Source organism: Chiloscyllium plagiosum, chromosome 30 (genome assembly GCF_004010195.1).
Source record: "Chiloscyllium plagiosum isolate BGI_BamShark_2017 chromosome 30, ASM401019v2, whole genome shotgun sequence".
NCBI classification, from domain to species: domain Eukaryota; kingdom Metazoa; phylum Chordata; class Chondrichthyes; order Orectolobiformes; family Hemiscylliidae; genus Chiloscyllium; species Chiloscyllium plagiosum.
This window is the reverse complement of record NC_057739.1, coordinates 38,308,608-38,323,402: the sequence shown is the minus strand read 5'-3', so window position 1 is coordinate 38,323,402 and position 14,795 is coordinate 38,308,608. Positions and strand designations below refer to the sequence as shown.

Below are 14,795 nucleotides of genomic sequence, written 5' to 3'. Positions count from 1 at the left end.
CAATGGAAACGCGGAGTGAGGAGACGGACAGCGATAGTACTCAATTAGAATGGGGGCGTGTTATAAATCGTGCTTGACGGTTTTCTTATCCAATCCGAATGCGGGGCGGTGTTGATTGCGTCAACGGAAGCCAACTTCCAATGGAAGCCCAGAACTGACAGACTGGCGGGGATATTAACCAATGATGGTGAGCGGTCTGGTCCTGGGCGGGATGGTCCGCAGGAGTATTGTCCAATCACAACGCAAAGTGAGGAGACGGGCAGCGAGGGAAGCCATTAAGAAACGGGAGGCGGGACCTGAGTGGCTGCGGTACTGTCCAACCAATAGCCAGGATGAGGAGGCCGGTACCGTAGACAGCCAATGCAGGCGGTCGGTGGGTGGGACTTGAGTGGAGTGCGCGCGTGCCCTGAGGGGTGGGGAACGGGGACGAGTCCTGATGGAGAGACAGCGTTATCCCGCGGATTGAGGGAAAGTTGCTCATCGGTGTCCGCCTGGATACTCTGTCACGGTGTGTGAGTGTCTGGGTGATGGAGCTGGGGGGGGACCCGGAGGTGCCCGGGTCGCTGCCTCGGGCTCGGATGCTGCAGCTGAGCCAGTGAGTAGTGTCCGGCCTCAGGCCACCTTCTGCGTAAGTTTCACCGTCTCTTTTTTTTTAATTTAAAAAAAAAGCGAGTGGTATTCTCACAGGCCGGCCTCTGCCTCTACTGGAAATGGTCTTGAGGATGGGGAAGGGAATTGCAAAGGAGACTCGAATAAATACTTGGAAAGAAAAATCAGGTTTTCGTCAGCTTCGCCAACAGTGCTAGTAGGGGCGCGATGGGCCGAATGGACTCCTCCTGCGCCGCCTTGCATTCATTTGTGGATGGTGCCTCCTGATAAATACCATCTGAACTTTTCTTTAAAAATCAAGTGTGGATTTGATGCTTATGAGGGTTTATGAGTTATAAGTTATTTCTTGGTTTTTGTCCTTCTCATCCTGTCCCCATATTTTCCAAAAGGACAAAAGCCACCAATGTTAACCTGCTGTTGTTACTTTGCAGAAGATGTCTGACCCAGTGCATGTTTGCAGCATCATCTCTCTCTAACCCTCATTGCTATCCCCATCACTTAAACCTGCTCAGTGCCAGCATGGCTCTGCCCACATACCTACTCGCTTTGAAAAGCAAAGACATAATGTAGATTTAGGCCGCTTGTGTTCAGAACTTATGGTACTTTCATTTTAAGCACAAAGCAGTATTATGTACCTCCTATGGAGTCTTTTATCCAAAATTGACAATGTGTAGTCATTTTTAAAATAACCTTTTGCTTCTTGTATTTTATTTTGTTCAGGGCATTGAATCAGGATTATGGTAAATGTCGTGTTGGGAAAATGAACATTGATGTTTTGAGGTATTACAGTCCAGATGACAAGCATAAACCAGGTTATCAATGCTTAATTTATTTTTTTGGCAACCCTCTTCTGAAGGTGTTGTTTTGTACTTTGCCCAAATTGCCATCATTCACAGATGATTGACTTATTGTTACTTGGCAGAGATGAATGAACCAATTCAAAATGGACATTGATCCTGCTATCTTTTGTGGTCTGTTTATTTAACTGCCTTAAGCAACTTGCTGCAGAAGAACAGGGAATTTCAGCTTTTCAGCATATTTCTGTGATCTACACCTCTTGACCAGCTGCTTTCAGCATTCCTATGCCACTTTCTCGGTTGTTTTGTTTGGAGTGCAAACAGCAGGTGTGAAGTTGTTCCGTCACTGTTTCAGTGCCTGTTTAGCCTTGTGTTTGTTTATGTGACCAGTATTCTGCATTCTGTTCTGTAAAATCTTTTAAAGTTTCAACAAAACTGAAAGCTGTTGAGAGCATGTTCCTGTGTTCTGGCTGCTTAATGTCTTTATCAGGTCTGATTAGATTGGTTACCAGATTCCCTTTAAAGGAGAAAGTGATAAATGACTTGGAAGCAGAGTAGAAATTAGCAAAACCATAGCCTTGAAAGTTATGATGTTCCAAGTGCTCATCCATGTCTTTTTTTTTCAAAACAGTTGTGAGGTTCCCTGCCTCTACTACCCTCCTAGGCAGCGCATTCCAGATTCCGACCACCCTCTGGGTGAAAGAGTTTTCCTCAACTCCGTCTAAATCCCTTGCCCTTCACCCTAAAATTATGCCCTGTTGCAATCTTTAAAGATTACTTGGATAAGCACTTGAAATGTTATAACACTCAAGGTTACAGATAAGTACTGGAATAGGTTGATGCATACTCAATGGTCTCTTCTATACTATATTACTTCATTGACATTAAAAGCATGGAGGGAAGAAATGGAATAATAGTCTTCCTTGGCTCATATTGTTTGTTGATTATTGAGTGGAAGGGTGTGAGCAGTTGATTTGAGCTCTTGTGCCTACTATGTTTAAATAGTCTGCCAATGCTACCTAGCCTCTTGCGCGCACACAATAGTCATGGAGGGTTGGTCACACCTCAAGTGAATATTACCATTTTCAGGGCAAGAGCATCATGACCCTTTCTTTCTTGAAAAGGCACTTTGTCTGCAATCTCTGCGTTGTGACAATAAATTCCAAAAGTTGGCAAACTGGAGATTTATGGGGATTAATGAGTCATTGTGGGAGGCAAGATTTGCAAAATATTTTGAGTCCGTACCACTTTAGCATTTTATCACAGACAAACCTGTGTTCAAATAAAAGCAATGTGTTGGAGAAATTCCGTCCAGCTTGGCAGCATCTGGAGAGAGAAAAACAGTGTGAACGTTCGGTGATTAATGGCTTCAAAACAGATTGATTGATTTTTGTTTTTGATGCATGAAAACTATTTGTTTGAAGGTTTTGCAAGATTTTAGGGACCATCTTTCAAATATTAAGTTAATCTATTGCACAGATCCTCATTAGTGAATTTAGTTCTACGTCTGGACGTTTTAGAGGATTAGGTATATTTAGATCAATTTGTTTGTAAAATTATAGAATTCTGTGCGCAGGTACAGAAATATATCTCATGTACTTGAGTAGAATAACTTGTGATGTTTATTTATATTCCTGACTTTACAAGCTAGCTACAACATATGGAATATGGACAAATGACAGAACGGCAAGCAAGTTGGCATCAGAATAGAAAGCAAACAGTTCGGAGTTGAGAATAGCTATTCAGGTATACCAAAGGTGGGAAGTGATGTTTCAGAAGGATTAGTACTGTGACAACTGTTCACAATTTACAGAAATAATTTGCACTTGGAAATCAGAAGTACAGTTTCAAAATTCACAGACAACACTTAACAGGGTGGGGATGTGGACTTAAGAATGAGGAAGATCGCTACAGGAGTGCAATTGCCAAATGATTTTAAATATAGATAAGCATGAGGTGTCATTGTTTTAATGGGGAGATCATACTTCTTCAATAAGGAATCTAAATGGAGTAGGGGGAGAAACCGGGATGGAGGGAGTACTAACAGTTCTCTAAGTAGACCTTATTCTTTAAAGAAAAATAGCAAATCAAATGGTGGGATTTATTCTAAAGGAATGGTATTGAAAAGCGTAGACGTTATGCTAATCTTGTACGTAATCTTCATTAGGTTCCACTGTATGTACTGTGCATGGTTCTGGTCCTCAAGTTATGCAGAGGATTCAGAGGCACTGAAGAAGGTGGGAAATCAGTTTCTTGAGGATGATACTAGAACAGAGGGGATGTATTGATCAGAAGAGGTGGGGATTTTTGTTTCTCAGGATAAGAGAAGACAAGGGGGTGACTGGAGCTTGTTTAAGATAGTAGGGTGTGATAGTCAACTTTTAGAGAAGATATTTCCTTGTCATAGAGAGGAAAGTCTCGGGGTCATTAATGATAATATAAATCACTGATAAATTCTAGGAAACCCAGGAAAAGATTCCTTCCCAGTGCATAATTAGAATTGGAATTCACCATTACAAATCTCAGTTAAGGCATGGATACATAGAATCATGGAATCCCTACAATATGGAAGCAGGCCATTTGGCCCGTCAGAGTCCATGCCGACCCTCAGGAGAGCATCCCACTCAGACCAACCCTCCTGCCCCTGTAACCCTGCATTTCCCATGGCTAATCCACTCTACACATCCCTAGTGTTATGGACTAGGCCAGACTACTCAAAACATTCTTAAGCAGGCAGCCCAGACCATAACTTTGCAATTTGTTTCGGTAAGTGTACAGTGAAAATTAGGAGAAAATGAGGGCTGCAGATGCTGGAGATCAGAGCTGAAAATGTGTTGCTGGAAAAGTGCAGCAGGTCAGGCAGCATCCAAGGAGCAGGAGAATCGATGTTTCAGGCATGAGGGCTCATGCCCGAAACGCGATTCTCCTGCTCCTTGGATGCTGCCTGACCTGCTGCGCTTTTCCAGCAACACATTTTCAGCTACAGTGAAAATTACCCGGAGTAAGTTAGCGAGGTTGACTACCAAGTTTAAAACACACAAAAATGTATTCACAAAAATTACACAATGAAACACAAAGAACAGAATAAAGAACCCCTACAGAAATCAGTCTACCCCCACTAGACTTAATTATGCTGTTCTAAATATACACAGCAGTCCCAATAAGCAAACTCCCTTTAGAAACCAGTATAAATGGAACAAATGCTTACAGGTTGAAGTTGAAGGGCAGAAAGAGAGAGTTTTTACACTGCTCACTGTTGAACTCCCAACCAGTTTAGGATTGAACTAAACTGCTCAGCTAAAGAGCTGACCACTCCCCCTTTCATTATTCAGGTCGTCTAAAACATGACCACTTTGGCCTGAAGTCCCATCTGTTTACATATAAACAAAAGGCCTGTCAAAATCCTTTTCATCTCTGTACCAAACCAGACTGATCGGAGCCGGTTTATTACTCTTCTGAGAAAAAAACCAAGGCAGAGTCTCCTTGAACCAAGGAACAGCTTTTAGAAAAAAGGAACCAGCTTTGTGACACTAGACACTGGGGAATTTTGCATGGCTAATCCACCTAATCCAAACTCTTAGCTTTGGACTGTGGGAGCTAAGAGTAAAACTAGATAGATGTTTGAGTGTGTAAGAACGTTTTTACGCAGAGCGTGGTGTGTGTATGGAATAAGCCTCCAGAGGGAGTGGTGGAGGCTAGTACAATTGCAACATTTAAAAGGGATCTGGATGGTATGAGAATAAGAAGGGTTTGGAGGGATATGGGCCGGGTACTGGCAGGTGGGACTAGATTAGGTTGGGATATCTGATCGGCATGGACGGGTTGCACCGAAGGGTCTGTTTCTGTGCTGTGCATCTGACTCTGACTGTAAGTAGGTTTATGAGAGGGGGCTGATATGCATAGCATAGACAAAGGTGTTGTTCAGTTGAGCTGATTAGTTCATTGCGGAAATAGTGCTATGAAATGAGTGCATGGCTTGATGCAGAAGTTGTAGCTTCCTGAATCTTTTTAACATTTAAGTGAAAAAGTTGGTTTGATCTGTTTCTGAGATTAGTGTTCACCCATGTATCTGGCATTCACACTTCGTTTTTACTTGAAATGAAGTCCTGCAACTGGAATTTTGGTTATTTGGTTATGAAGGACAGGAACTGTCCTGGAAGGACAAATCACTATTTTAAACGCTACAGTTTCCATTCTGTCTTGGAACAGAACTTCAGGCAAAACCCCTAACTTTATAATCAAAGCCGGACTATTGTGGCCATATCATGTGTTATTTTGAGCAGGTCTACCTGAGATGTTATCACACTAGGCAGTGGATGGAGATTAATGAATATTGGATGGATTATCTGAATATTGAATTGATTTCTTCCTCTTTCAGATCTGTGCATGTCTCCAGTGGTGACCGGAATGGATGTGACCAGCCGATGTACAGCTGGTGATCCAAACCGGCTTCCTGAAGGCCTGCCTCAGCCTGCACGCATGCATTACGTCTCAGACAAACACCCCCGACTCACTCTGGATGCCATTAATCAACTAAGGAGAAACCAGGGCCTGTGTGATGTTGTGCTTGTGGTTGGGCTGAAGAAAATCTATGCCCACCGGGTGGTGCTTGCAGCCTGCAGTCCTTATTTCCATGCAATGTTCACCAGTGAACTTGCAGAAAGTCGGCAGACGGAAGTTCTGATTAGAGACATCGATGAGCATGCCATGGAATTACTGATTGAGTTTGCATACACCTCGCAGATCATTGTGGAGGAGAACAATGTGCAGACCTTGCTGCCAGCTGCTTGCTTGTTGCAGTTGATGGAGATCCAGGAAACCTGCTGTGAGTTTTTAAAGAGACAGCTCGATCCGTCCAACTGTTTGGGAATTCGGGCTTTTGCTGACACTCACGCCTGTCGTGAGTTGCTGCGGGTGGCAGATAAGTTTACACAACACAACTTCCAAGAGGTAAGAAAATATGCTTTGGTTGTCTGCTGTGACTCGGTTGCTTTAGTTTTTTTTAAAAAATGATCAGGCTTTCTGAAACTCCAAAGTTTGATTGTAAAACTCAACAGTTGAGCTGCAGTATTAGAGGAATTTGGAATGAGAACATTTGGCATTAGTCCTTTCTGCTTTTTTTGTGACACTTCCTGCTGATAGTATTATGAATGAACCCTGCCCTTTCTCGATAACCTTTAGTTACTTGTCATGACGAGGCATCCTGTGGAAACATAAATGTGACATTCACATCATCTAATACAGTTCAGCTTGGGTCCTGTCAGTGCCACTCAACGTCTGACCACATTACACCCTTGGTTCAAAAATGGACAAAAGAGCTGACCTCTAGAAGTGAGGTGAGAGTTGCTGCCCATGACATCACGTCAGCATCTAACAGAATATGGCATCACAAGCCCTGGCCAAATTAGTCAATAGACATTGGAAGAGAAAACTCTTGGCATGTTGGAGTGGCACCTAGTACAAAGGAAGATGGTTGTGGTGCTTAGAGGTCAGACATCCCAGCTCCAGGACATTACTACTGAAGAATTCCTGCAATATTCTATACCCAACCATATTCAACTGTTTCACCAAAGACATTCCTTCCATCATAATGTCAGGGGGTGGGTACACTTGCCAATAATTGCACAAAGTTCATCACCATTCACAATTCTTTAGATATTGAAGCAGTCATGTCCAAATGCAACAAGACTTGGAACAACGTTCTAGCTTGGGCCGATATTTTGCAAATAAAATTTATGCCATACAAGTGACCAGGCAATGACCGCCTCCAAAAAAAAAGGGTCTAGGTGTGCTTTTTGATGATCAATGGCATTACTATTACTGAATCACCCACTATCAACATCCTGGGGGTACCATTGACTGGAAGCTGATTGGCCAGCCACAAAATACTGTAGCTATAAGAACAGGCCAGAGGTTAAAAATTCTACAACAAGTAACTTGCCTCCTATCTCCCCAGTACTTGTCTGCCATCTGCTAGGCATGACAAGAGTGCAATGAAATACTCTTCCACTTGCCTGGATGATTGTAGCTCCTACAGCACTCAAGTTTGGCACCATCCAGAAAAAAGCATCCTGTTTGATTGACACCACGTCCACCACCATTACTTAAACATCCATCCTTACTGCCACTGGTGCACAATGGCAGCAGTGTATGCTGCTTACAAGGTGCACTATAACAACTCACCAAACTCCTCTGGTAGTTTCAGAGCCATTAACCTCTACCAACTCAGCAGGACATGGGCAGCAGGTGCATGGGAACACCTACCACCTGCAAGTTCCCCTCCAAGGCACTCACCACCCTGACTTGAAAATATACGGCTGTTGCTAGGTCAAAATGCTGGAACGCTCTTCCTAATAGCACTGGATGTGCGTATACCCTAAGGACTACAGTGGTTCAAGAAAGCAGCTCACTACCAGCTTCTCCAAGGCAACGAGAAAGAAGCAATGTATGCTGGTTTATAGCAGTACCCATATCTCATCGATAAATAATAGAACAAAAGACTGAAATAATGCAGCCTATTTTAAAAGCTAATATCAGCATTAAATTCTAAAGTGCACATTCCAATTTGTAGAGTGCAATTAGTTGTTTTCTTTCTTGTTTGAGATTGGTTTAAAAACCAATGAAAATGTAATGGTTTTTGTCTTGTCATTGTAATTTTACGTTGTTGGAATAATTCCAGAAGGAAAGGCCAGTTGCACAGCAAAACAGCCTGTCATTCTTGTGTTAACCATCAGTTTACACATTGTTATTAAAAACAAGGAACCTTCTCCAACTCTCTTTACTTTTTAACATTAATACATTGTTCTGACAATATGGAGAGCAGATATGTAGAAAAGTACTTATGTTTTCTAATATCTTACTGAAGCTTGTTCTTTTCTGTCATCAATAGCTGTTCAATTTGAAAATCTCTAGATATTTAAAGGCCTTTTGAAATGCTTTAATGAACAGATGTTGCTTAAAAGGATAAATTTATCCAGGGATTAGGAATAATGTCCGTGGAGTTCTTATGCCGTAGAACCCTTGGCATCCTTTGCCTGCTGTCTTCCTAAAATTGGCTGACATAACACAACACAAACCAGAGATGTGCTTGGTATGTCTGCAGTCTGCATCTCACACTGTAGTATTTGGTGCATTTATACAATTTAAAAATTGTTTAAAATATTAATTGACATGTAGGAGAGTTAACAGCATCTGATTAAATCTTTATCAAACCGAGCAAATATATATATATATGTAGTTACAAGCATTTGTATGTAAACTTTAAATACATCCTCAACTCCTGTTATCAGATGTAATACTGCTTGATTGTTTGTCACAATAACTGCTGTCTGTTTAAACTTTAAAACAAAGCTTTGAACAAAAAGAAATCCATTCTTATTGACATCTGATTTAAAATAGGCATTAACCTGTAATTGACTCCAGAAAGTTATGGCAGTAAGCTCTTGTAACTTAAAAGTGTGGGCCTGGTTAAACCTCAGTAATACCAGAATGATATTAATCCTCCTGATCTTAGCCCTTTGGTGAGCACTGCCTCGGGAAGCTAGCTGTGTTTCACTTGAAGTGCATCCATCGTGCTTGACTGTGCAGATGCTATCATTATTGTAAAGACACAAACAAGTCATGACTAAGCATCTTTACTGAAGTTTTAAGAATTTAAAAATGTGCTTTTGTATATATAGTTAATTGCTGCCCTGGCCAATAGGTCTTCTGGCTGAGTGATAGCGTTCTTCAATTTGATTTGTTGGGTTGGAATCTCCATGAAGCTGTCAGAAAATTTCAGCTGACTTCTGAACATGAACTGCATGCATACAAATTTGTTATGTTACAATGGCAAGGTCAAAACTGGCACAGTGCCTCGAGCATTACAACAGAGAGAACTGTTCATGATTTCTAGGTTCGAGTTCCACTTTGGGGCTTGACGGTTGTAGGAGATGTGTTGTAACCTGACGAAACACGTTGATTATTAATCTCTAAATACCACTAGTATGCTTCTGACAGGTATCAAACAGCTGGAGAGTTTCCTATCAGCTAGAACGGTGCAGAGGATGCAGTGCAACAGTCTCCCCATGGTTTTATAAAAAAATCTTCAATCACACTCTTGTCAAGAGCAAGCATTGTCCTCATTCTTGGGGACTATTACACACAGTTGGTAATCAGGGACTGGCATCTCCCCAAAATAAAAGGAGCTAAGGATTTACCAATTTCTGCCAAACCACTTTCAACAATAACAATTACTCTGTAATTTCAGGGCGTGCCATTTCCCAAAGGTCTCCTTTTCCTAAGGAAGGAAAGGGTTATGAAATCATGAACAGTTCTCTCTGTTGTAATGTATGATGCATTGTGCCAGTTTTGTCCTTGCCATTGTAACATAACATAAATTTATACATGTGCATGTTCAGAAGTCAGCTGAAAATTTCTGACGGCTTCATGGAGATTCCAACCTAACAAATCAAAACTTAACTGCTAAATCCACAGAGCGGTTTTATGAATCCTCACCTCAATACACATTGTTATAAACATCTATATCTGAATATACAAGAGCTGTTGTTCTATTCAATATCCTTTTTCATAAGCCTGAAAGATCCCCTGTTGTATTTTTGCTCGATTTTTACTGCCTTGACAGCAACGTTGTGATAGCAGCTTTAGAGTGAAGTTGGATTCCAGGTAACTTTGGATTTCTCATTCCTTCTGTGCAGGTAATGGAGAGTGAGGAATTTATGCTGCTGCCAGCAAACCAGATGATTGATATAATTTCCAGCGATGAATTGAATGTGCGAAGTGAGGAGCAGGTGTATAGCGCTGTTGTATCATGGGTCAAATACAACATTCAGGAAAGGAGAGGACAACTTGCTCAGGTAACCAGAGGATGGTAAAGCCAGGTAATGGGGAGAAAAGCTTGCTGTCCTTTTGTCTTGGATATCTGGATATGAAGTGATCTGTGATTAATGGGATAAATGCTTACATTATTGGAAGCACATTTAACCAGTCTCACTTCCACTCTGTGTTCCTATGTCTGAGTTTAAGCACCATCAAATTTGGCGCTAAGGAATGATCTTGCTCTGAACCCATTATAGATGGTGTGGAAAGTAGATGTCATACCATACAATAAAGGATGTTCTATTCTGTGCTAAATGAGAGTTAAAAGTATGTACTATTGATACTGGATATCCAACAAGGAAACATTAATGCTACTCACCCTGGTTAACATTTTTCAAACAAAAACCAGGAAAAAAAGGAAAGAGAAATTGGTTAGAACTATAAAGAAACCTCTGATTTGAAAAATATTAATAGCTTTTAAGGAATTAGCATTTGGAACTTTGGCATGCCAGTAAAAAGGTTATAGCATTGTCAAACTGGATAAATTCATCAGTCACATGTTTGGAAGATATTTTATGTCTTGGGAAATGGACCATAAATAGTGGAAATTATCATCTACTGTCTTGCATTAATTGACTGTAATATTGAAAATATAGCTGGCAATGGATAATTTTGAGTTTTTGAAAACCAGTCTAATACCACAAGTATAGAATTGTTATGCTGTAGAAGGAGGACATTTATGTGGGCTCTCCAAATGAGCAATTCACTAGTGCCATGCTCTTTCCTCCTCCTTTTCCTAACCCTACTACTATTCATTTCAATAAACCTTCCTTCACCACTGTTTCACTCAAATTTTAAACTGATACTCACTTGAGCTCAATTTATACTTGTCACCATAAAGTGAACATGATTGGGAAGACTCTCATCCCCAAGATGTTTAATTGCAAGTGTACAGAACATTTTAAAAATTAGTATGTCAGAAAGATTAGGAGGAATAGGATATAATCAGTCAAAAATGGTACTGAATGCAGAAACTTGAAAGTTCAGTTAAGTTGATGTGTTATTACATAGGACGTGGGAGTAGCCCATTCAGCCCCTCCAGCCTGTTCCACAAGAGATCGGACAGAGTGTTGACAATTCAGATCCTCTGGCTGTAATTAGTGCAGGTCAGTAAGTGATCTGAATTGCTTCCATGGCAGTACCGTTCATGACCCATGGTGCAAGACAATTTCAGATGGATCTTTGCAACTAGCCCTTTGCCTGCAGTATTGAAATTAAGTGTTTGATTTTGTAATGGGGAAAGTCCACACTACAGAGCATTCTGCAGAATGAGATTGATGTGGGAATTCACAGGTTATGTTAATGATATTCTGAGGTTGGCGATGAGGCATGTTCTTGAGTTGCCTTTTTACACTGCCCAACATAACCGGGACTAATTTGAGGAAGTGAATGGGAATTGAAACAATTTTCCACTCCTCACTGCTGATAGTCTTTCAATTTGAAGATAGCAAAAGTCTTGTGCTACGAGTAAAATAGTCCAAACAGATTTTGAAGCCTTTGGCCTTCTAGTCTATACCTCCAATGAATATGCAAAGCATTTAATAACAAGTATTAGGAGCAGGAGTAGGTCATCCAGCCTGTCAAGCCTGCCCTGCGATTGAATAAAATTGTAGCTGATCAATGCTTTTCTTTTCATACTTTTTGATTATTTTCCCTAGGTCTTGCAACACGTTCGCTTGCCATTGTTGAGCCCTAAATTTCTGGTTGGCACGGTTGGGACTGACACCTTGATCAAAAGTGATGAAATGTGCAGGTGGTGTATCTATGAATATCTATGTTTATCATATACGCTGTAGGTCATATTGTACATGAGAGGATCTTTAAAACAAACAGATTTTCAGACAGTCTCTGCTAGTTTATTTGTTTTTAAAATTCCACAGGCCTGTACCTCCCAAAGTTAGTACCAGTAGTATTGTCTTACAACAGATGTGCAACATCTAAGAGATATGCTCTTGACGTCATCAGTGTGTCATGGAATGTGATCTAATGGTACAAAGGTCTGCGTCTCCGTCTTACTGGTCTCCAGCAGCATCTCCGTGGCATGAGCAGTAATGGACATCTGCAATTATGGGTGACTTTAACTTGCATATAGGTTGGGCAAATCAATTTGGACGCAATACTGTAGAGGAGTGTATATGGGATGGTTTACTTTACCAAGGAATCAACTAGAGAACACACAGTCTTAGACTGGGTATTATACAATGAGAAAATAATATTAGTAATGTAGTTGTGGGAGACCCCTTGGAGATGAACAACTATAACACGATAGAATTTTTCATCATGATGGAGAGAATGAAATAGTTGATTTTTGAGGCTAGGGCCCTGACCGTTAATAAAGAAAGCTATGATGGATTGGAAAATGTTACTGAAGGAATGATATTGGATGGACAATGGCAAGCACTAAGAGCAAATGAGTGAAATACAAAAATTGCTTATTCCTGTCTAACTTGGGTGCAAAGAGAAGAGTGACCAAACCATACCTTACGAGGGAAGTTAGAGATAGTATTGGATGCAAAGAAGGGACATATACATTGGCAAGAAACAAACAATAGTCCTGAGGATTGGGAACAGTTTTGAAGTCAGCAAAGAAGTACCAAAGGATTGATGAAAGAAGGGGAAAATAGAGGCTGGGAGTAAGCTTGAGGGAAACATAAGAACTGAGTGTAATTGTTTCAATAGGTGTATAAAAGGAAAAGATTGAGAATTAATGTAGGTCCCTTACAGTTAGAAGCAGGGAACTTATATGGGGAACAAAATGGCTGAAAGAATAAATTCACACTTTACTCTGCCTTCACAATGTACCAGAAATGATGGGGAACACAGTGTTTAATGAGAAGGAGGACCTGAAGAAAATCTCTACACTAGTAGAGAAAGAGTGATGGAGAAATTGTTGGAATTGAAGGCTGATAAATCCCAAAGCCTGATGGTAATCTACATTCCAGAATACATAAGGAAATAGCCCTAGAAATAGCAGATGCATTGGTGGTCATCTTCTAAGATCTTTTCGACTCTGGAACAGTTCCTACAGTTTAGAGGGTGGCTAATATAACCCCATTATTTAAAGAGGGAAAATAGGGAATTACAGACTAGCAAGCCTGAAGTTGGTAGTGGGAAGGATGCTGGAGTCCATTATCAAAAAGTTTGTAGCAGAGCAGTTAGAAAACAGTGGTAGAATCAGACACAGTCAGTGTGGAAAGGGATGTAACTAGCAGAGTTGATCAGAGGGAGCCAGTAGCTGTGGTTTGTTTGGACTTTCAGAAGGTTTTGACAGAATACTATGTAAGAGATTAATGTATAAAATTTAGAGTAAATGGGATTGAGTTAGTGTTTTGAAACAGTAGGAATAAATGGATCTTTTTATGAATGGCAGACAATGATTAGTGAAGTACTGCAGGAACTACATGAGTACCCCAGTTATTCACAATATATGCTAATGATTTAGATGAGGGAACTAAACATAATGTCTCAGTTTGCAGATGACAGCTTGGTGCAAGGGTAAGCTGAAGGAGGATGCAGAAATGTTGCAGTATGATTTAGACAAGTTGAGTGGGCAAATGCATAGCAGATGCAGTATAATGTGGCAAGAGCAAGCTTATCCACTTTGGTAGCAAAAATAAGACGGCAGATTGTTTGGCTGTCAAATGAGAAAGGGGAATGTTCAATGAGATTCAGGTGTCCTCACGCACATTTCACTGAAAGTAAACATGCAGGTGCAACAGACAGTAAAGAAGGCAAACTGTATGTCAGCCTTCATTCAGGTACAGGAACAAGGGTGTCTCTCCGCAGTTATGCAGGGCATCGATGAGGCCAACTTGGAATATTGTGTGCAGTTTTGGCCTTGTTAACTGAGGAATGATGTGCTTGATATAGAGGGAGTGCAGCGAAGGTTTACCAAATTGATTCCGAGGATGCATATGAAAGAGATTGTATGCACTAGAGTTCAGAAGAATTGGAGGGTGGGGATCTCATAGAAACTTGGAAAATTCTAACAGGGCTAGACGGCTTAGATGCAGGAAGGATGTTCCCTAGATTGCAGCGGGTGGGGAGAGTCCAGAACCAGGGGTCAGAACTTAAACATAAAGGGTAAAGCTTTTGGGACTGAGCTGAGGAGAACTTTCTTCAGAGTGGTGAGCCTATGGAATTCACTACCAGAGAAAGTGGTTGAAGCTACACCATTGTGCTTTCAAGGAGAAGGTAGACATCGTTCTTGTGTCTAAAGGAATAAAGGGGTATGGGGGAAGTGTGAGATTAGGATATCCAGCTCGAAGATCAGCCATGATCATATTGAGTACAAGAACAAGCTCAAGGGGCAAATGTTCTACTCCTACTCACTTATTTTGTGTGTTTCTGTGTTTAGTGTGCTGCAGTATATCTGAATTGCTTAGCTTGAGCACAGACACACAAGTGCTGTGATTGTAGCATACACATGTGAATACCAGGAGCTGTTTTAAAAGTTTGTTGAATTCTTCAGTACTACGGCACCCATGCTTCATCCATATACTATGGGAGCTA

The 14,795-nt window shown here is 41.0% G+C and overlaps 1 protein-coding gene across 1 annotated transcript in view; it reads left to right on the top strand.

Annotated features, from left to right (window-relative positions):
- Positions 1 to 404: 404 nt before the first annotated feature.
- The window catches only part of LOC122564929 (kelch-like protein 20), a 43,883-nt gene continuing 29,492 nt past the window's right edge, over positions 405 to 14,795 (top strand). The window contains exons 1-4 of the mRNA XM_043720424.1: positions 405 to 628; positions 5,785 to 6,356; positions 10,103 to 10,261; positions 11,942 to 12,036. Of these exons, the coding sequence (XP_043576359.1) occupies positions 5,793 to 6,356; positions 10,103 to 10,261; positions 11,942 to 12,036 (818 nt within the window). The 5' untranslated portion in view covers positions 405 to 628; positions 5,785 to 5,792. The remainder of the gene's footprint in view (positions 629 to 5,784; positions 6,357 to 10,102; positions 10,262 to 11,941; positions 12,037 to 14,795) is intronic.